This window comes from Haliotis asinina, chromosome 9, assembly GCF_037392515.1.
Source record: "Haliotis asinina isolate JCU_RB_2024 chromosome 9, JCU_Hal_asi_v2, whole genome shotgun sequence".
In the NCBI taxonomy this organism is placed as follows: Eukaryota; Metazoa; Mollusca; class Gastropoda; order Lepetellida; family Haliotidae; genus Haliotis; species Haliotis asinina.
The window spans coordinates 1631773-1656221 of NC_090288.1; the positions used below are offsets into that span (position 1 = coordinate 1631773).

Below are 24449 nucleotides of genomic sequence, written 5' to 3' on the forward strand. Positions count from 1 at the left end.
CTTCCCGGCGCCTTGATGTTGTCTCTCTTTTCAACTTTGTTGTAATAATCGTCGACTGCGCCCTTAATGAGTTCGGCCCTTTGCTTCGATAATGAGGTCTCAACTGCGTCGACAGCCGGCTGTAGGCCCGTACTGAATGAGGTCTCCTGGTCATCATCGAATGCCTGGGCACTATCGCCCGACATCTCCGTCATATCTATGTCTTCATCCATTAGTATTAAAAATATATTTCTTTTATATAACAATGTACGGTAGAAAATTAGATCCTTTCAGAAGATTGAGAGAGCCATTAGGAGCCAGAGCCGTGCGCCAGTCGGTTACTATCACCAACAATCCCAGCAAGATAGACCAGAATCAAACTCTGCTGGTTAGATTTCCAAACCTTGGTGAGAATGACCTCATTGTACCAGGCACTGTTCGACTGGCGTTCAATATCACGTTGACCTCCGACAACGACAAACGCGAGCTAGTGCGGAACGTGGGTCGAGCTATCATCAAGAAAACGACAGTCAAGATCAGCGGTAACGAGGTGCTGAGCATCGACGACAGCGACGTGTTTCACTGCTACAGGGATCTCTGGAAAAGCGAGGGAGAACGAGTCAATGATGTGTACCAGGGTATCAGCAAATCAACCCGGGCGCGCATAGGGTATGTCTTCACGCAAGAACAGCAAGACAAGCTATCGGACGGTGAAAAGGCCATCGCTCGAGGATACGGGAATCGATTCTGCGTGCCGCTCGACTTCGAGTTGCTCACGGGACACGCGCCGTTTTACCAGGCCGCGCTGGGTGATAGGCTTGAATACGAGCTCACGTTTAACGACTATAGCAAAGTAGTGCGTACGCCGAACGGTGATGAGGCCAGTTATGCCATAGACAACATCTCTCTGGAGTTCGACATGGTCACTAGCCCGGAGCTGGCCAGGCAGGTTCGAAGTCAGTACTCTGGGAAGATGGCTATCCTATACGATCGCGTACTGAGGCATAGATCAGTCGTGAGAGATAAGAGCGACACTGTGTGGAATATCAACCTGAACGTGCCGGCGCGATCGATGAAAGGTATCCTGGTCGTCCCCGTGGAGTATTACGATCCATTCCGGAGGGACAGCGAGAAGTTTTTCAACCCCGAGATTGAAAAGGTGGAAGTGACCATCGAGGGCGTACCCAACCAGCTGTTCAGTCATGGTATGAGACCCCACCAGCAGTGGGATGAGATAAAAAAGCTACCAGTGGGGGATTATATAACAAAGGACCTGGACCTCGGCTCCGTGCAGATCGGTGAATACCTGACCACCAAGTACGCCCTATGGTTGGATATGCGATCCACGGATGATGATAAACTGCACGGTAGCGGGCGCCGTATAGATAACGGCAGCGAAGGGATAACCATCCAGATTACTAAGAAGGCTCAACCCGCTGGTAAGTTGAAATTATATCTGTACGTTATTATGGACGCGCAACTTAATATAGACAATGGGAGATTCGTGCAAGCCATCTACTAGTGGGGGAGACCCCCACACCCCCCGGGGGTACCCCCAACTACCCACTGACCCACACTGCGCCATAGTGTGCGGGCAGACTGGCTGTGGGAAGACCGTTTTCGTGTTGGATATGTTGGAGGGTTACTACAAGGATGTGTTCGATAACATCGTTATCATGTGCCCTACTCTGAGCATGAATAAAACGTACGCGCGACCTTGGGTGATGACGGACCCGGACGTACACAAAATCGACCCTGGAACACGCCTGCAGGACTGGTTGAAAGCTCTTCACGAGAAATTTAAAGGGGAACCGACGCTGTTTATACTGGACGACTGCAGCGCTAATCGCGAGATAACAAAAAAAAGAGACATGCTATCGTACCTGGCCTTCTCCGGCCGGCATGCAAATCACAGCGTCTGGGTGCTAACGCAGAAGTTCAACTCGGTGTTGAAAGACCTCAGGGAGCAGACGCGATGGGTGGCCTTATTTCACTGCAAGGACAGGGATTCGTTCGAGGAGTGTTTGAGAGAGAACGATGTGATGAGTAAATTAGAACGGGAACGGGTGAAGAAACAGCTCGCTGAAACTAAACACGCTAAGCTCGTGCTAAAGACCGACCAACCAGTAGCATATATAGTATGCTAAAGCTAAGCAAAGCTAAGCAAAGCTAAGCAAAGCTAAGCAAAGCTAAGCAAAGCTATGATATTCGAAGTATTTGTCGTGTGCAACTTAACCTTCATTTCTCTGTGTTTTGTCTGCATCGGGTATTATATAGTTAAAACTAAATCTTACATATTATAAGATGGAGTGTGAGGAATTGCTCGAACAGTTGGGGGTCTCCCCCACGCAGCCGGCAGGCCCCACTGGGGGTGTGGGGGATTCCCCCAAGCGAGAGAAACTGGTGGCGTTGGCTGTTGGCGGCAAAGCCAAACATTACTTTGGAGACTACACCCCGGATAAAATTCACAAAATGTCAGCCGAAGAAATCGATAAGCTGTACGCTAGATACGAGTCCCGGCTCGGAGCAGAAATGACAAAGACAATAGGATCGGCTATGACCCAGATATACACCGGTATTGTATCACACTTCCTTCCCATTCCACCAGAGCGCCGACTTTACCTGTGGGAAGACCTCGAGAAAGACCCTTTTATCGAACACGCCGTGAGCTCTATCAGCTGCGGGCTGTACCACAAATATGGTATGTTGTTGGCTCCAGTGACGGCGGCGATTATCACAGCAAAACATTGTCAATTTGAGAGAAAAAATAATAATAATAGTATAGATGGATGCTGCTCCCGAGGTGACGGAAGTGACACAGGAACCAGTGAGGGAAACCCCTCCCGAGGTGATACACCCCACAGTGAGGGAAGTGACCCCTTCACAAACAGTAACCAGACAGAAGAATCCTAAGAGAGTAGCTGCCGGTAAAAAACGGTGGTGTAACCAACATAAAGTGACCAACCCCCGACTGTTGTTGGCTGTAGGTGTAACTGCTGCCTTGGCTATCTCGTGGTTATACGTGGGGGTACCCTCCCACAGTGAGCCCCCACCCAACAGTGAGCCCCCCACCCCCACGGTAGACCCGCATATCATGTTATAATTTTAATATTTTATATCATATACATAATGTCTGAGGGGAAAACGTTCGTCAACGACGCATACCACGCCACAGTGGTAGCCAGTCTAGCCGTAGGGTACGCTCGGTTGACTAAAATGGTGCTTAAACAACCAACTATCAAGCTAGATTTCAACCTGCAGGATATGGGTATGCTCATAATGAACCTTGGTATGGCGATGGCCACAAAAGACATCCTAGTAAAACAAGGGATAATACCTGATAATATAATGAAATAAATATAGGGATGGCCACGATAGCTATGATGGTCGGTGGGGCGTTAGTGAATGCCCTGGCATTTTCCGGGAGTAATTTCCTCTTCTCGAAACTACGAGATGGGGCTGAAATACAGGAAGAAAGGAAGCGACACGATCTCGCTATTGAGAACTTACAAAAGGCACAGGCCGAGTACGCTAAAAAACGCCTCCAGAGGATCGATTTCATTAACGAACAACTCAAGCGTGAAAACCATGCCGTTCAAACATTCAACGATGTTGATGAAGCAATGAAAGAATACTACCTACTAACTGGTAAACAATTGGAACCGCTCAATAAACCCACACTCGCTCAGTACTACACACCATCCAAGGGACAAATGAATCGTGAACTGGGCTTCATAGTGTTGGGTATAGCAGCTACTGCGTTGGTTGCGAAGCAATTAAATTAAAATACCTATATAAGTAAACATGAGACCCGCTCCATACCGATGCGAATACATACTTATGGGGAAGACCGAGGCCTGTGGTAGGAAATGCAGGAATCAGGGGTTCTGTTGTTTCCATATGGGAAGTCCTAACTACACGTGTTCTGTGTGTGGTATCGGGGTTAAAGGGCACTACTGTTTATGTAAAGCTCACGGAGCGAACGTAGTCAGACATCAACTCATCTACGAGAATAAAAAAGGCTACATAAAAGAACGTAGGCGACTGCTCAAGATAGACTCCAATGCGTGAAAGGGTTACCTCCCTTTACTGTGAAGCAATTAGACATTGGTTCTCTTAGGTGTAAACACTATGTCTACTGTACGCGAGCTGAAGCGGGTCGCAAAACAGAGAGGTGTGATCGGGTATTCTCGAATGCGGAAGTCAGCATTGTTGAGATTACTAGGTTTAGAAGCTCCTCCTACGGTAACACAATTAAAAGCTCAAGCAAAACAGCTTGGATACACGGGTTATTCAAACCTGGGGAGAGCCGGGTTAACCGCATTGTTATCACATGCCCCCGTAGCAAAACCTCCCACTGTAAAACAACTGAAAGCCGAGGCACACGATTTGGGTTTAGGCGGGTATTCCCGTATGAGAAAACCACAGCTTGTAGAATTATTACGACAGAATAGAGCTATTGACCTACAGTTCGTGCGCACTGAGCGCGCTGTAGGCAATTATTTGAGAGGTTGGCGCATGCACGTTGATAGAAACATAGACATTACAGATATCAAGCCTCTGATAGCTGATAAGGTCAACCAGGAACTAAATAACCTAGGAAGTATCAAGTTTCAGATCACAGTGAAAATGTCGCTCGATAAGCAGGTTGGGAGTACCACTGAGTATGTTCAGCCTTACTTCCGAGGTCAACAAGAGGTCGCCACACATACAGAGACCATTGACGCATCAATCGATACCAGTTTTCAGCAGATACGAGAATACCTAGAACGCTACACACACTTGGGGTCCGGGTGGGCTGTAGATAAAATCGATAATGTCTATCTAGACATAGCTAACTACGTGCCGTTCAGAGGCGGGTCATACCTAGCCTTGCCTCCCTACTATAGGAACAAACATGCCATAGTAAACGTTAAGAATAGAGGAAACGATTGCCTGAGGTTAGCTATCAGGTCAGCCTTATTTCCAGCTGGCACTCATTCAGATAGGCTTTCTAGCTATCCCCAAGACGATGGGCTCAACTGGGATGGTATAGATGAACCCACCCCCATATCCCAGATCACTAAAGTAGAAAAACAGAATAATCTGGCTATAAATGTCTTTGGGCACGAAGGTAACACAACAATAGTACACAGAGTCAGCCCGGTGAAGGATCGCCAAGTTATCAATATATTCATGATCCAACAAGGTGAAAAGTATCACTACACGTGGATAAAACATCTCAGCCGGTTGTTGCACGACCAGTCGAAACACGATGGGGAAAAACACTTTTGTGTACGATGCCTACACGGTTTCAGTCGAGCTGATTTATTAGAATCCCACCGGGATGATTGTCAAGGTGTGGGGCAGACGGCCATACGAGTCGACATGCCTAAGGAAGATAACAAAATCCTAAAATTCAGTAACCACAAGAACCAAATGTCTGTGCCTTATATCATATACGCCGACTTCGAAGCCTTAGTTGTGGGTGGGGATTCCCCCAGTGGTACCTTTACCCACAAGACACAAGAGCATAAAGCCTGTTCGTTTGGATACATTGTCGTCCGTTGTGACGGGGAAACGAAAGCTCTGGTAGTGTATAGGGGCCCTGACGCGGCTGAAAGGTTTCTAAAGTGTTTGCAGGAGGAAGAAAAAATTATTAGGAATACATTGTATAGAATCGCTCCCATGCGTCTGACCCAAGACGACAAGCTAGCTCACGCTAGTAGCACTAACTGTCACGTGTGTGACTCACCACTTAACGGTGATTCGGTGAGAGATCACTGCCACATAACTAGTAAGTATAGAGGCGCCGCTCACAGCGCGTGCAACCTCAAGCTTAAAATCAACCCTAAGACAATAAACATCCCCGTTGTCTTTCACAACTTGAGAGGGTACGACTCACACTTGATCATGCAGGCCATTGCGAAAATCGATGGTAATATAATGTGCATCCCCAACAACATGGAGAGATACATCTCCTTCAGCTTAAACGGACTTAGGTTCATTGACTCGTTTCAGTTCCTCCTGTCGTCACTCGACAGTCTGGTCAAGGCCAACAATACCTTCCCTATCACCGATCGATACACAGACGCCGAGATTAGACCCCTGCTTATGAGGAAGGGTGTGTACCCCTATGAGTACATGGATAGTTGGGTCAAGTTCACCGAGACTAGACTACCCCCTATTGACTGCTTTTATAGCAAGCTGAATGAGGCGTCCGTCTCACGAGATGATTACTCGCACGCGACTAACGTATGGAATAAACTGGGTTGTAAGAACCTGGGTGATTATCACGACCTGTACTTGAGGACAGATGTACTGCTGATAGCCGACGTGTTTGAAACGTTTAGGCGGACGTGTTTAAAGCAGTATAAACTCGACCCCGCATGGTATTACACCAGCCCAGGTCTGTCGTGGGACGCCTTGCTTAAAAAGACCGGAGTTAATTTGGAATTGCTCACAGATTACGACATGCACCTATTCATTGAGAAAGGCTTGCGAGGTGGGATTTCCATGGCATCCAAACGATACGCGAAAGCAAATAATCAATACGTGAAAGGTTACGATCCTAACAAACCAACCAATCACATTCTCTACCTCGACGCAAACAACCTATACGGCTGGGCCATGAGCCAGTATCTACCTACAGGGGGATTCGAATGGGTACCCCACGTTGATGTTATGGGGGTTGCACCAGATTCGAACAAAGGGTATATCCTCGAGGTTGACTTAGAGTATACCAAGGAATTACACACATCACACAACAGCTACCCCCTGGCCCCCGAACGTATGAGGGTTAACCCAGACTGGATGTCTGAGTACCAACATAACTTGTCAGGTGGGCGTGTGACAGACGTTGAAAAACTCGTGCCTAACTTAATGAATAAGACCAAGTACATCGTTCACTATCGCAACCTACAGCTGTACCTGTCGTTGGGTATGAGACTGACCAAAATACACAGGGTGCTCATGTTCGACCAGAGCCCATGGATGGAGCCCTACATCAGAATGAACACAGACCTACGAAAAAAAGCCACCAGTGATTTTGAGAAAAATCTCTACAAGCTCATGAACAACTCGGTGTTTGGTAAGACTATGGAGAACCTAAGGAAACGCGTGACCGTGAAGCTGGTTCGGTCGAGTGAGGAAGACAAGCTCAGGAGATTGATAGCCAGTCCGGCATTCAACCGTAGTAAGATATTCACAGACAACCTGGTTGCCCTACACATGACGAAAAGCCACATAAAATTCAACCGGCCTGTTTACGTGGGGATGAGCATCCTCGATTTATCCAAACACCTGATGTACGACTTTTACTACAACGAGCTCAAGAAACAGTACGGCGACAGGTGTGAAGTGCTGTACACTGACACGGATTCCCTGCTGATGGAGATTCGAACTGAGAACGTGTATGAGGACATGAAAAAACACCTCGATTTATACGACACCAGCGACTACCCTAAGACCCATGCCATACACAGTACGGTAAATAAAAAGGTCCTAGGTAAGATGAAGGACGAGTGTGCTGGCATGCCCATAGCCGAGTACATAGGTTTGAGACCTAAGATGTACTCCATACTGAAAGCCGACAATAGTGAGATCCGGAAGGCTAAGGGGGTTAAGAAGTATGTGGTGAAACAACACATCAAACACGCCAGATTCAAGGAAGCCCTGTTCAAGACCCGTACCTTTAGACATAAAATGAACACACTTAGAAGTGATGGGCATAAGATATACGGACTGACTATAAACAAGACGTCCCTGTCGCCTATGGACACGAAACGTTGGATAGCTATTGATGGGATAAACACATACGCGTATGGACATGAAAAAATTTGAGGCTATTTACTACAGCCCGCGTGGGTACTGGAAAGGAGCTAGCGCAGTAGATAAGCTAGCTAAAATAGCGCGAGTACCCCCGGAGGAAGCCAAAACGTGGCTTGAAAAACAAGCCCTGTGGCAGATCTATTTGCCGGCACCACGCTACGTGCCTAGAAGGAGGTTCGGTATTAACATGCCTAATAGCGTTCACCAGGCAGACCTACTGTTCCTACCCCACGACAAGAGGTACAAGTATGCCTTAACCGTAGTGGACGTAGCCAGTCGTTACAAGGAAGCCGAACCCTTGACCACGAAAGATTCGGCCCAGGTAGCCAGAGGGTTCGAACGCATATACAAACGCAGCCCGCTGACGTGGCCAACAGAGCTGCAAGTTGACCCCGGACGGGAGTTCATGGGTGCCGTGTCACAACTGCTAGCCAAACACGATACAAAGGTCAGGCGTGGCACGGCCGGAGGCCATCGCAGCCAAGCCATAGTTGAGAGATTTAATAGGACTTTGGCTGAGCGCTTGTTCGGCTATCAGTATGCTAGGGAGATGGCCACCCCTGGAAAACGATCGACTGAATGGGTCACGAGGTTACCCAAGGTGGTGTCGGTAATCAACCATGAAGTCACCCGTCTCACCGGTAAGAAACCGGCAGACGCTATCAAACTAAAATCAATAGTTGCAGAGTCGGCCGCTCCATTGCGTGGGAAGGAGAAACAGATACCAGATAGGGCCCTAGTGAGGTATCTATACCAGCCGGGGGAACACGAGGGTGATAGCCGTAAGCCGGCCACCGATCCTATATGGTCAGTCAAAACTTACAACATAGATAAAGTGGATATGAAAGCCGACGAACCTAACTTATACTACTTGAGGGATGGGCCGGGTAGGGGGTTTGTAAGAGAAGAATTATTGATCGTACCGTACGGCACAGTGTTACCTCCAACACACGTTAAGTAGTAGGGGTAATAGTAGCAAGAGCTAATGGCCCAACCAAAGCCTTATTTACTAAATAAGGCTTTGTAGAGACATTTCTTGAAAGTGGTCCAGAACTGTCATTGTATATACTACTTGTGTCTCTAATATTGACTTCAGTTCTGACATCACCCCTGCCAAAATGCACAATGACATTAAAATGTGATCAAATTTAACATATATTATGATCAGGATAACACTCTCTTTGAAAAATATAAATATTAAGTAATATTTCTGGAACTGTTTGGGATCAAGTCTCTCTCAAGGATTCAGACAATGGTACTTTACTTATGAGTGAGTGAGTTTAGCTTTACTCCACACTCAGCAATATTCCAGCCATATGGCTGCGGTCTGTAAATAATGCAGTCTTGACCAGACAATGGAGTGATAAACGGCATGAGCATCAATCTGCGCAGTTGGGAACAGTTGAGTTTGTCAACCAAGCCAGCGACCCTGACCACCTGATCCTCTCAGTCGCCTCTTACAACAGTCATGGGTTACTCATGGCCAATATTCTAATCTGGACTTCATGATTCTTGAGAAAACTAAAGAGTTTTACCCAAACAAACACCATGTTACATGACCCAAGCATATCATAAAATATAAACAACAAAGTCAACAGTGTTTATCATATAAAAAGTTCAAATATTTATTACTGTATTTTGGCTTGGGGTTATTGACTCGAAGATGAGAAACAGGACCAGCACTGGATGTAGCATACAGTAGAAGAGTTAAACAAGATATTGCATAATTCACACCCTGCATAAACTCAATCGTGCATACAAAGGTCTATAGCCACCCACCGAGACCCATGCACCGGGTCTCTGCCAACACAGATGTTAGTCCAACACATGAAATGTTGAAATTATGACTTTCGAGGTTGGGTAAATTGGAGTAAGTAGAGAAAGATCAGTTAAGTATTAGGCATGTATGGAATCTTTTTTCATTCAATATCATTCAATACCTACGTATTACATCCACATGAGGTTGCAATAATGAATAAAAGGCCTGTTCTTGAGCTCAGAGATACGCCATCGAAGTCATGTCACTAACTTTAATAATTACTACATTGTAAGAAACATACCAGATAAACATTGAGAAACACTGAACTGCGAACTGTGAACAGAACACAGCAAACTCGTTGCTTCAAACCATGGAATGTCAACACATTTGATTCAGTGAAACAGGACATTTAAGACCATGAAGAAATGTATCCTGCCAAGTGAAATAATCCTGAAGACATGTTCAATCTTCAGAAAGGCTTCCTCTTTAGTAAGGATCAAATCAATCCTCAACCCATGTGAGATTGATAACATTATTAAACACTCTGACTCGCCAACAACCTTACATTAACAGGATCAGTGAGACTCTTGAGACAAAATACTCAATAATGCAGACCCTGAAATGGGCAGTGTGAATGAAGCGTAACAATGGCAGGGACAGCCATCATTTGCACTAAGCTTGTTTCTACCTAGTGGATCTGAAGTCTACATAACACAGTTTTGTTTCCTAACAACAACACAGACCTTATTCAGTTCTATTCACAATTCAGGCCAATTAAAGACACTGAAAGTGTTAAGTGTGTTTGACCAGACACAATTACCCCCTTTCCCTAAAGTTTGTGACTTTATAGGGTCTTTATAAAATAATGCATATTTTGCAGTCTTGAACTGTCACTCAGACTGCTGAATATTTCATAAATCCTGTGTGAAAATGCTCAATCACAATGGCAACTCTAAAAATATATGCTTGGCATAGATATGTTACAAATATGTATTTGTATTGTGTATTATGAAAGTGCACAAACAGTGCATGTTCTGAACTAGGAAACACTTTTAAACAAGGCAGCTAGCTGACATCTAGTAAGTGTGTACACTGAAACATACAAGGGTACTCTTTGGCCTATAATAAACACTGTAACCTATACTAATGTCAGTCCATCTCATCTGCCTATCACTCGTGATATGTGAAGTGTTGTAAATATTACATGCCAATCAGTTATACAGTTATCCTCGATTTAGACTGTTGAGGAAACATTCACTGACAAAAACAAGCCTGTTAGTCCTGCCAAAGAGAGACGGTGCTTGCATATATAACAATTCTCACCTGTGCAATACTTTCAGACATAATAACGTGTCAGCTCACATGTTTCTATGTGTGACTGTTATACTGTTCAGATGTAGTATGATGTATACAAATACCCTGACAGATCATGCAACTGCTCAGTGCTAGACTTTCATTATTATGTCTGGCTAGCCATGCACAGCCTCCTTTCAGAGACAACCGATTCTGACCTGCTGGTAATGTGAACTGTGTAAGATGAAGCTGTCCTCTCTATGGATACAATCTTCTACCTTAAAACAACTCAACTTGTATCAAATTCTTCACACAATCAACAAAATCAATATATTAAATTCTGCTTATAATCACTCTCTTTACAATTCTTTAAGTCAAAATCAATATTTTGTAATGTGAAAATATATTCTATGAGACTATTCTACAAGTATTTACAAGACATGTTTCCTGTTTTGTGTTTTGGATCTTGCGACTTCATCTTGCACTTGATGATACGACACATTTCACTGCCTGACATTAACCATCTGACAGTGCCAACTGGGGATCAGAAAACTAGGACTACATACATCTGCATTTACATTACTAAAGATTTATAGCTTGACTCCCACAAAGTGGAGACTACATCAAGAGTGAGATGACAACTATGTTCCCTGATCTACTAGCAGATTACACTGTTTTACATGACTGATACTTGCTCCAATTTTCTTTGCTAAAAAAGGGTTTTGGTTTAAAAACAGAAACAGATATGAACATAATAGACAATGGCTATAAAATAAACATACTGTCAGTAAAGATACAGACAAGCAGGGCAGGTCCAGGAATCTAAAACCCCAGACTCTCAGCTCTAAAACATGGACAGCTAAACAGTTGCATATAGGTACATCTCTATTACTCAGTTACCATGGTTACATATTTACACTTACAAGGCTGCCACTCTTACATTTTCCAAAATTTAAGCAAGAAGGAAAGCCTGAAGAAGGATAGTCTGAAACACTATTTTGCCTCAGTGAATTTTGGTGAAGATATGGTAAAGACTAGCTTTGTGAGGTCATTAAGTTTCCACAAGATGCAGCTGTACTGTGTCTGACTGGGCCAACCTCTGAGTGTCTGACAAGCTGGATGCTGCATTTTAGTAATCCATGGAAACATTCTCTACATACAGAAGACAGAGCAACATATTGGGAGAAGAACTATTTCCCACTTCCATCCACGCAGCAAATACCTTGGACCCTTTACAGTAAGGATGTTGGGTAGAGACAGAAGTGGCACCGAAATGTCCGTCTGTGATCATATGCTGAATTAACATGGATGCCCTGACTTCTGCAGTTGAAAAATCCCTTCACTTCACTTCAAAATTGGGTTTCATGCCTCACCCCTAGCAAGAATAAACAGTAAAAACAATATGATCTGTTTTGACACTCTTCGATAACTAATTTATCCGTTTTCTTCAAGAGAGACTATGTAAACTACACCTCTATTGTATACAGAAGAGATTACTATAGTTAACCTGTATCTTATACAAGTGAGACTACCGTAAACTACACGTCATCTGCAGCAGAAGCTGCAAGGCATAAACTCAGTGCATAAGAACACCTTCATAACATGACAGCAAAATCCTGTAATGACAAGATCGTAATTTGTGACCATGATAATAATATCTTGTTCAAGTGTTGTGTTCATGGCTCAGCATTTCTGTACAGCACCATATATATATATATAGATTTATATAAGTAGATACATTGTCAGTTACTTCACTGCCAGTGTCTGTATATATCTCACTCACTGGCCTTTCACATCCATTACCGTGGTAACATATTACATCATGTCTCAACTTTCATAGATGTCTGAGAAAAGCAACACTCCTCCACTGAAAACCAAAACTCTCATTTTGATACAAAAATATGTGCATGAATAAACTGGATGAGAGCCATTGCAGTGAATGGTTGAGAAATGGCATCCACCTGACCGATGCTGCTTACATCCATGCGCACACAATGTGTGATCGTCTCCTCTGGAAGGTGAATGAACAGATGAGGATGGAGGTTTGCTCCGATAATGATCTGGTGTTCAGAGTGGAAGGAAATCTGTGACCTCTGACACTCCAGAGCCTGTAATATGACTGACCAACACTGTCCCATATCTCCATACACACTGCTAAATCCTAATGAACAGTCTTCCTGAGCATCAGCTTCTGTTACAGCAGGAGAGAACATCCTCCAATACAGATGTGATGAAGCAGTTGAACCAACCACAGCACTAGCACAGTCTCGATACCTCCATTACAGATGTGACAAGGTTGTAATAATTGGTGCTTCCGTTTGGGTCACTCGAGTCTAGTGGGAAAGGAGCTGGATGATGAAGGGAGGGGTTGCCATAAGGCCATCAGTCATATTCCTAGGGCTGCAGGTGGAGTCTGGTGGAGATGGTTCTTGATGAAGGGTGGATGTTTGTCTACAGGCCCTGGTTGACGTAGGACACAGGGTTGTGTTGTAGCAAACCCATTCTCTGTTTCTGTTTCCGCTGTTCTGTCATCTAAACATACACAGGAGAACTTCATGAACCAAGATTGTTTACGAAACGTCAAAACTGTCATGACTGAGTTATGAAACATCCTTTCATTTTGTTGAGAAAGGCAGGGAATGGTGGACAGAGAGGGAGGTGAGAGAGGGATGTGGAGGAGGAGGGTGAAGAAAGAGGAAAGTAGAGTAGAGAGACAGTGGTTGAGGGTGAGGTTACAGGAGGTAGTGAGGAGGTAGAGGGTGAGAAGAGGGTGGAAAGGGGAGGTGTGGGTGTGGCAAGGGTGAGACGGGGGTGGGGGGGGGTATAAAGGTACAGGCGATGACGAGAGAAGAGGACAAGGGAGTGAATTTCACCAGCTGGGTACAAAGGAACAAGTGATAATATCAAGAGAGAACTGGGATGGAGCGAAGTGGAACAGAGGGGGAGAAGAGAGAGTAGATGGTGAGAGAGAGAAAGTGATACCCAACTCAGAGACTGTACACTGACTGTAACATTAAGTACCATATTTTGTTAGGTCTTGGTAGGTAACCATGGATCTTTCATCCATTAGATGGAATGAACTAATAATAAAACTATGAAGAGAAATGACACAGATACCTGCTCCTTGAGTTCCGACAGCTGGTGGGAGAGAACCTGGACCAGCTTGTTTGTATAGTCCAGCTGCACCTGTAGATTGCGCAGGTCGCTCTGCTCACCCTCACTGTCCTCCGCTGTCAGGGACATTGCTCGCATCCTCGGGAACCAGTCAAGGTTCTTGTCCTGCCACATTACACACATAGTTGCTATACAGACCACAGTGGAATGATTCTGTCCACAAGTGATGGCCGATAGCTACTGGCTATATGAAGTGTATTTACACTACAGAATCAAAATGTATCAACAAATTAAAGGTCACATACAAACAAAACATCAAACATAATTAAAGTTATCACTTCATGAAATATAAAATGCACTGATGATTAAGAAAAACAAATAAACAAAAAGATAAGTACATAACTGCAAATCAAAAGTGCAATGTTTTGTACTTGGGTTTACCTCCCTCGAAATGAAGCAGCCACCATACGGAACCCAGTCTGAGCCGGTGGGTGTGCATTCAAGAGTAATGAAGTCTTTTCATTGGCCACTGGTTCATCTGCCAATACGCTTAGCAGGCTTTGTTTATGGCTTATAGCCTGATAGGTGTTTTATTCTGGTAAGCGTATACCAAAAGTTATCAGAATCTCCAAAGTTGTGTTTTGCGTTGCACGTGACCTTTAATTACACAACAATAAAAAATAACACCTCTCTGACTCAGAACCCATATCTTCACTTCTAAAACTCATCTCCAATCCACTCTCTCTCCAAATGATGTCCCTCCCTCACTATCCACTCACTGACACAATCATCTCCCTCCCTCATTATCCACTCCCTCACCCAATCATCTCCCTCCCTCACTATCCACTCAACCAATCATCTCCCTCCCTCACTATCCACTAAACCAATCATCTCCCTCCCTCAATATCCACTCAACCAATCATCTCCCAATCACCACCTTCGCTATCTATACATCCAACACTTTCATTCACTAGCTACTCACTCACTGAACCATCTCTCTCATTCTCTCTTACTTCTCTACCATCCCTATTGAGCTACTGGAGCTCACCTTGATCATATCGTGGACATAACTCTCCGGTCCTGTGAACTCTGTGGGGTCCTTCACCTTCACCAGCACTATGAAGAACAGGTAGTGCCACATGTTGTGTTCTGATCGAATGTGCTCCTCAAACGATGTTGACCGATTGTCAAATTCACCCCTCTGTAGACCTTCATATAAAGGATCTTTCATCATCATCATGAACAGCATGACTTGTATACTCAGTGACATTTCTTCCTTAATATACAGTTCAAGGTACTATACAGATAGCAGACGATCACTCAATTCTGTAATATTTCAGAAACTTCATTAACTGACAATCACTTTGGTTAAAAAATAGAAATCTACTACTACTACTACTACTACTACTACTACTACTACTACTGTAATAATTAATAATTACAGATTTATTTAGCACTTAATATCCATTAACAGGTGCTCCCTGGTATTTTGACAATATCAGGAAAAGTCAAGGAAGAAATGGACAGACAAAATCCATAGAGTCTAATGAAAGGCAATGCGAAAGAGGTGGGTTCTTGAGGAGACACTTGAAATCCTCCTTGGCTGTAGAAGTCCTTAATTCTGAAGGTAGAGAATTCCAGAACATGGGACTGCAAACTGAAAAGATGCGATCAGCCGTCATAGAGGTGGATAAAAACTGGTTAAGTTGGTGGTCATTGGACAATCGGAGTGAGCGTTCTGGAGAGTGAAGGGACATCAGGTCCTTTAGATATAATGGACAGCTGTCATTGAAGAGACAGTCATGCAGCAAATCTTGTAGTCAATCCAAGAGGAGACAGGAAGCCAATGCAAGGCATTGAGAACCCGTATTCACGAAACGTTTGTAGCCCTAAGAATTCTTAACTTTGATGGTAGTCAATGTGTTAAGAATGAGCTAAAGAACTTCGTAGGGCTACGAACGTTTTGAGAATAGCTAGCCTGGTGATATATGCTCTGATTTAGGGATTTTAGAGATACACCTAGCTGCCGAGGTCTGAATCCTCTGTTGCTTGAAGCCATCTCTGTTTGAAAGATTTGCATACAGCGCTTTAAAGTTATTAATCTTGAAAGACACAAGACACTGCGTCAACATCTTGATGGTAGGTGTATCCAGAAGGTAACTCACTTCTCTGATATTAAAAATGCTGTGGAAATATGCTCTGTCGACGAGGGATATGCAAGTATCCACTGTAGTTGATGAAAGTGACTTCCAGATTACATGCACTGGTGGGTGGAAACACTGAAGTATTTTCCGATTCTGATGCAAGCTACTACTACTGTTCAATTCTTACATGTAATCTGTTATCCATGAAAGCATTTCCTGATTTTGATGACACCTTTCAAGAAGTTACAGAATGATACTGACATTTTTATGCTTCCATTGTTATTGCTAGCAAATATTAACAAAATTTTGTCAGTTATTAAAACATTTGACAAATGGGGATATATATGTATTTACCTATATGCAAGAGAACATGAAACAGGTAAATGGTTTGAATGTACAAGTCACAGAGAAATGGAAATATATCGGACAGCACAATCATACCATCAACGACACTGCATCCACTGTATGTGAAGCAGGTGAATTCTCCAGGTTTGTCAGTAACAAATCTACCATTCAATATGTTTACATACTTAAACATGTACACAATTCAGAAATTTTATGCCTTAATTATATCCTCAGTTGTCATATTTAATTTGGGGAACTGAAAGTTGTCACCTGGGAAATCATCCATTTCAAGTTGTATAAGATGTCACTGAGAAAAAGTCGAACAAATCTATGTTCTTGTATCAAAGTCATAAGCAAGGATGATAGATTTCTCAGGATGATCAGTTGAAATCGTATATAGTTTTTAAGTTGGTCAATTTCACAAACTGGTGAATTTTGAGGTGAAATGTAAGTATAACCAGAATAGAATGTTCTCCCCAGTTCCCTTCAGTGCTCTCTACCAACAGTGCCACGCTGTTCTCAAACTCACGGTCAATTCTAGACTCTTTGGATATCTACACATCTCTAATAAACACAGTACCTCCTCCGCTGTGTCTAATAAACACAGTACCTCCTCCGCTGTGTCTAATAAACACAGTACCTCCTCCGCTGTGTCTAATAAACACAGTACCTCCTCCGCTGTGTCTAATAAACACAGTACCTCCTCTGCTGTGTCTAATAAACAGTCACTCCTCCACTGTGTCTAATAAACACAGTACCTCCTCCGCTGTGTCTAATAAACACAGTACCTCCTCTGCTGTGTCTAATAAACACAGTACCTCCTCCGCTGTGTCTAACAAACACAGTAACTCCTCCGCTGTGTCTAATTAACACAGTGACTCTTCCGCCGTGTCTAAAAATGCTAAGATCTTCTCTCACACAGATTTCAATAATGAATCCTTCGAAAAAGTCACAAAATTCTGATTCGGTTTTACACAAGATTCAGCAGCAATATCACACTGTTTACGTAAGTCCTTCAACTTACTGTCAGCAGAGTCGTATTTATTTAAATCCTTTGATGTTCCAATATATCAAAAGAACAATGACCTGCATGCCATATTTGTTTACTGTTGTTAGTCTGAGTCAGAGTGGCCTCCCCTTGCCACGTCCAGACAAACACTTGGGGTCGACCTACATGGCTGTGTTGACTGAGTTGTTCCTATCTTGATGGGTTGATGAGCCACTTATAAAATACTTCTGGATTCCTTCATTATCAACTATGAGCTTATTTAAATGTACTTTAAGTTGTTTTCCATCTTTTTGTGCCTGTGAAAATCAGTGTGAGAGGGCATGCCTGTCCTCCTGAATATCATGTAGTAAATCCTCTTTCCCTCGATGTGAGTCCTTTGATAACCCGTCTTTCACTCATCTTTTAATGAAACTTATCTGATGTAAACAGTTTGGCAGTGGATTTTTCTGATATCAAGTCTGTGACCTCTGTCAGTGATATCATCTACGTTTTGAATTTTTAGTATGTCAGACAAGAACTATCGAACTTTGTCTTTTGACTGTTTCCAAGATTCATTTCCTTTTCGACCCGTGAAGGTCCCAGTGTAGAATAGGCTTTCAGCAACCCATGCTTGCCATAAAAGGTGACTATGCTAACGGGATCGAGTGGTCAGACTCGCTGACTTGGTTGACACATGTAATCGGTTCCAAAGTGCGCAGATCGATGCTCATGTTGTTGGTCACTGAATTGTCTGGTCCAGACTTGATTATTTACAAACCGCCACCATATAGCTGGAATATTGCTTAGTGCAGTGTAAAACTAAACTCACTCACACATTTCCCTTGCAACATATTCCATAGAAAATCGAGTCATTTCTTTTGTTACGACATTAAGAATCATCTAGTTTGTGTCATAAAGGTGATAGTTTGAATTTTAGTTGACTGTTTACTGAATTCTGTCCCACAATGTCAACTTGGCACCAAGAGTTTCAGGTATAACCAATGTATTTCTGAACATAAGAGCATATCAGTCTCTTCATAATTTTGTTTGGTTGACTAAAAGATCTTATTTTAGCTCTGTACATATCCCCATTGCGAGAGCTCATGCGGAAACAACTGTCAATTGTAAAACATTCCTGTCAGACAGTCATAGTGGACAGATTCTTCAACATTTCAAACTTTTGCCTGATTAAATACCTCACTGAAAGAAAATCTTCTCATCACTGACAAGGTGAGAGCCATGACATATCCCTGTTCTGCCATCATCAGACGCTGTTGACACGACAACAGGACCAAGAACAAGAACGTGAACCAGAACAGAAACTTACCACAAATGAAACATGTATTTTTGATGACCTCTTCTTTTGTCTGTTTTTCACTTCTGAGATCAGCGAAGGTGTCGATGATGACACCAAAGATGAGGTTCAGGACGATAATGATGACAATGAAGAAGAACAGCAAATCGTAGACAATCCTTGCCACAAACAGTGGTTCCTGAGAAATAAAGAAACATAATTCAGTGGCCAGAAACTTGAAGTATTTCATTATGCAGCTGTGTTTCTCTTCCCCCATGTGGGCTAATGGGGTAGTCTAGTGGTCAAAGCATTTGCTTGTCAAACTAAGCACACAGGGTTGGATTCAGAACAATGTGTGAATCCCATTTCTGGGGTCTCATGCCATGATATTGCTTGCTTATTGCTGAAAGTGCCATATAATGAAACTCACCCACTCCTTCTTGCATGCATTTATCCTTTATGAAAGAAACAGATAAAAACGTACAAGACAGACAATTGTTATACCGGTTGGAAGCATCTACAGAACCACATCATTGTTCCTCATCCAGGGTATATCTCAGATCTGCTGCATCACCCTGCACTCATTCATACCATAGTGATTTCAAAATCTCTGGTTATCTTTGGGATTTGTCATTTGTTAGGTTGTCATTGGATGAGATTTGTCATTTCATACGATGGTTATTTATTGGAGACCATTTTGAGTTGACTTCAAAAGGAAGCTATGGTTGAGCATTGTCCTCATCATTATAGATGATGGCAGTCCTGTATGGATCTACTGGATGTAGTGAGACACCGTCATCAGTTACTGTAGGTTACTATAGAAACCTGAAATTTCTGTCTGGAAAATGGTGAACACTAAGTGTTTCTGCAAACACACCTTGCTGCTGGGTTTACGGAGGACATCACCGATACCTCCCCCATTCCTCAGTCCCTCGTTAAGAGAGGTGACAATGCACATGATGAGAGTGTCGCACGTCCGCTGTTTGCCTTCTTCCTCCATGCCTCCGCCTCCAGCTCCATTCAATGTATCTGTTCATGTAGAGAGTGACACTGAGCACACATACCTGTGTAGACATACCTGTATTGACATACCTGTAGACATACCTGTATTGAGATATCTGTGTAGACATATATGAGTAGACATACCTGTATTGACATACCTGTGTAGACATGCCTGTGTAGACATAACTGTACATACCTGTGTGGACATATGTGTATAGACATACCTGTATAAGACTTAGGCATAACTGTGTAGACATACCTGCAATGACATACCTGTGTAGACATACCTGTATAGACATACCTGTAAGGACATACTTGTATAGACATACCTGTACATACCTGTACATAGCTGTGTAGACATACTTGTGTAGACATACCTGTACATACCTGTGTAGACATACCTATATAGACATACCTGTATAGACTACTACATTGAGATAGCAGCCTGTAGGTTAACATGGGCACCTTACCTGACCCTACACACTTGGCTTGACGAGTATTTGTGTCAGACAAGGAAACAACAAGCATTGTGTTCCACCCTTTTGGCAGACACTTTGTTCCCTAGGTCATGGAGACACTTAGGCAAAAACAAGGTCGTACCTTTCCCTGCCTGGATCAGCTGGCTGACGATGGACCCTGTCGATGTGCAGTTCGTGTCACCTGCTGAACAGGTAGACTCTGGCACAGTGGCGTTAACATCTGTAACACCACAACATTAGATCAAGTCAGGAACAAGGTTACTAGGTTCTCAGTGTAAGTGAAAAACTAGACATATATGTACCTGCTCACTTCCTGAATGGACAACATGGCAGAATCACTATGTAAAAATAACAGCCCAGTTTGTACTTTACAGTAATGACTATAAAACCATAAACATATGTAAGACAATAGACCTAGGGTGATGTCACACCATACTTCAGCCCAGGCAAAATCTGAACCAGCCTGGTTCAGACATAGTATGTCATACAGTCTAACAGGCAATGAGTGAGTCATGTTTGAAAATACATTTTGACAAAGCTTTGTAGGTATTTGTAACTACTGTTGTTTACTCCAGTTTAGATCCAGCTGTCTCCTGTAAAGTGGCAACCATCTTACTACCACTACCCAGGCAAGTGTGAGACCCCCAATACTGTACATCTGTGATAACAATATCTAAGTGGTGTGTAGCACCTTGATATTGGGGTTACTTGAAATGGACAAGGTTCTGGTCTAGTAATCTCTAGGGATTGTGTGATCGCAATGTCTACCTTCTAGCTGAGGAGTGTCAGTTATCAGGGGGTCAACCTCCATCAGAAAGTCGTCACGGAAGAAGATGAAAGCAATGATGGAGAAGAGGTAGATGAGGATGACAGCCAGGACTGCAGTCAACACAATGGAGCGACCATTGCGTGTGACAGATTTGATGACATTCAGCAGTGTTTCCTCTCTATACACCACATCTAGAAGCTGTGGACAAAAACATAAAAACATAAACAACAACCTACAGATGCGGGCAGCAGTTAGTGAGTAAGTTGTGTTTTATGCTGTTTCTAGTGACATTCCATCAATATGAAGGTTCGGGACACAAAGAATGGGCTCCAAACATTGTTTACATGTGGGCAAACATGTACCTTCAGTGAAATGAGAGAACGTTTAACCAATAGGTTACACCAGCACCCCAAGGGACGATGTAACATATGTACACAACATCCTGGAGCAGTGGGGAGGAAGACACAATATATAAACACAGGAACTTCGGGAAAGTACATGTAACATATATACAACTGTACTCAAGTACTTGAGTTATCCTCACATTCACAGGGCTTTGGAGTAGCATAGCGCCAAAGTTCTGGGTTTGATTCCCCACATGGGCACAGTATGTGAAAGCCTTTGCTGGTGTCCACTAAAGTGATATTGCTGGAATATTGCTAACATCAGTGCAAAATCTCACTCACTCTCTCCTCAAATTCACAGCATATCACTTGTAAATGACATTCAAAACATGTATGCAGCTCTTGTCCTGTTAAATAGTGTAAAATTTGTGAGAGTTTTCTGTGAGGTACTGACCAGTAGACTGTAGAAGAACTCATGCACACACAGTCCCAGGACTGACAGTAGTAGGTAGATGACATGGTACATGAACTCAAAGTCAGTGAGAATCACATTGATGGGCTTGGAGAATGTTCCTCGGTTGCCCATCAGGCTGATCAAGAAGATGAACTTGTTGATAACCTGCAGCAACATGGTAGAAAGAGGTGTCAGTGCTCATGATACACACAGATCCTGTTCATTCAAGACAAAGTCAGATTAGCATCAAGCAAATTTCATCCTTCAACAATGTGCAGACAACAGTTGATGGTGAGAATGTTTGATGGACTCACATTGAGGCCCCCGAGTAGCCACAGTGTTGGGCCAAGTCCCACTGAGAAGATTAGGCGAAGTATCGTGGAGACGATGAGAGTTCGTATACCAGCAGGTCGGGGGATTGTGATCACGATGGCAAGAGATACCAACATGGCTGTCCATACCAGCCCAGACAGACGTGGATCCAACTCTGAAATGTACAAGATTGAGTGACTTGGGATTGACCAGTACTGCAAACAGACTCGAAATGTCTACAAGCCAGAAAAGTAATCACACAAAATGACGAGGCTTGAAGATACCTAAGAGTACCATCAGATGTTTAGCTTGTGTGGAACATCCATTCCTCTTTTAGTGTGCTTCAGTCACATGTGCCAGCTTAATGAAGAAGACAAGTGTAAATATAACATTTGTTAACAGGTTTTCCAAAGCATACAGGATTCTCTGTTTTAGAAGTGGACAGTCGGTAAGCAAGGACTTGAAGAGAAGAATGGGATCCTGTGATCATGACGGGTCTTGGCAACACAAATGTGTTCTCATATGCAAAGTAGCCTACCTTTTTTGGAGTCACTGAAGGGGTAGAAGACGGCCACCATGAGGTTGATGATGACAGCGAAGTTGAAAGAGATGGAACCCCAGAGGAGCATGTGGCTACTGAACCAGAACAGCAGCGGGTTGGCTGGAACCAAAAACACCACACACTCAACATAGTACATGGACAGGCCCTCTCCACCACACACTCAACACAGTACATGGACAGGCCCTCACCACCACACACTCAACACAGTACATGGACAGGCCCTCTCCACCACACACTCAACACAGTACATGGACAGGCCCTCTCCACCACACACTCAACACAGTCCATGGACAGGCCCTCTCCACCACACACTCAACACAGTACATGGACAGGCCCTCTCCACCACACACTCAACACAGTACACAAGCCCTCTACACCACACACTCAACACAGTACATGGACAGGCCCTCTCCACCACACACTCAACACAGTACACAAGCCCTCTCCACCACACACTCAACTCAGTACACAAGCCCTCTACACCACACACTCAACACAGTACATGGACAGGCCCTCTCCACCACACACTCAACACAGTACATGGACAGGCCCTCTCCACCACACACTCAACACAGTACATGGACAGGCCCTCTCCACCACACACTCAACACAGTCCATGGACAGGCCCTCTCCACCACACACTCAACACAGTACATGGACAGGCCCTCTCCACCACACACTCAACACAGTACACAAGCCCTCTCCACCACACACTCAACACAGTACATGGACAGGCCCTCTCCACCACACACTCAACACAGTACACAAGCCCTCTCCACCACACACTCAACTCAGTACACAAGCCCTCTACACCACACACTCAACACAGTACATGGACAGGCCCTCTCCACCATACACTCAACACAGTACATGGACAGGCCCTCTCCACCACACACTCAACACAGTACATGGACAGGCCCTCTCCACCATACACTCAACACAGTACATGGACAGGCCCTCTCCACCACACACTCAACTCAGTACACAAGCCCTCTCCACCACACACTCAACTCAGTACACAAGCCCTCTACACCACACACTCAACACAGTACATGGACAGGCCCTCTCCACCACACACTCAACACAGTACACAAGCCCTCTCCACCACACACTCAACTCAGTACACAAGCCCTCTACACCACACACTCAACTCAGTACACAAGCCCTCTCCACCACACACTCAACACAGTACATGGACAGGCCCTCTCCACCACACACTCAACACAGTACATGGACAGGCCCTCTCCACCATACACTCAACACAGTACATGGACAGGCCCTCTCCACCACACACTCAACTCAGTACACAAGCCCTCTACACCACACACTCAACACAGTACATGGACAGGCCCTCTCCACCATACACTCAACACAGTACATGGACAGGCCCTCTCCACCCACACACTCAACATAGTACATGGACAGGCCCTCTCCACCACACACTCAACACAGTACATGGACAAGCCCTCTCCACCACACACTCAACATAGTACATGGACAGGCCCTCTCCACCACACACTCAGCACAGTACATGGACAGGCCCTGTCCACCATACACTCAACTCAGTACATGGACAAGCCCTCTCCACCCACACACTCAACATAGTACATGGACAGGCCCTCTACACCACACACTCAACTCAGTACATGGACAAGCCCTCTCCACCACACACTCAACATAGTACATGGACAGGCCCTCTCCACCCACACACTCAACATAGTACATGGACAGGCCCTCTCCACCACACACTCAACTCAGTACATGGACAAGCCCTCTCCACCCACACACTCAACATAGTACAT

General features: G+C 44.1%; 1 protein-coding gene across 4 annotated transcripts in view; it reads right to left on the minus strand.

The window, feature by feature from the left end:
* Positions 1–10299: 10299 nt before the first annotated feature.
* LOC137296532 (inositol 1,4,5-trisphosphate-gated calcium channel ITPR1-like) overlaps positions 10300–24449 on the minus strand; it is a 158682-nt gene continuing 144532 nt past the window's right edge. For 3 of the 4 annotated variants that reach the window (XM_067828336.1, XM_067828335.1, XM_067828332.1), the window contains 10 exons: positions 22624–22746; positions 22088–22260; positions 21774–21938; positions 20975–21173; positions 20328–20426; positions 19603–19754; positions 18759–18924; positions 15003–15163; positions 13958–14119; positions 10300–13372 (listed from right to left, as the gene is read on the minus strand). In XM_067828336.1, coding sequence (XP_067684437.1) covers positions 13292–13372; positions 13958–14119; positions 15003–15163; positions 18759–18924; positions 19603–19754; positions 20328–20426; positions 20975–21173; positions 21774–21938; positions 22088–22260; positions 22624–22746 — 1481 coding nt within the window. In that variant the 3' untranslated portion in view covers positions 10300–13291. The remainder of the gene's footprint in view (positions 13373–13957; positions 14120–15002; positions 15164–18758; positions 18925–19602; positions 19755–20327; positions 20427–20974; positions 21174–21773; positions 21939–22087; positions 22261–22623; positions 22747–24449) is intronic. The other variant, XM_067828337.1, reaches the window with a different exon arrangement.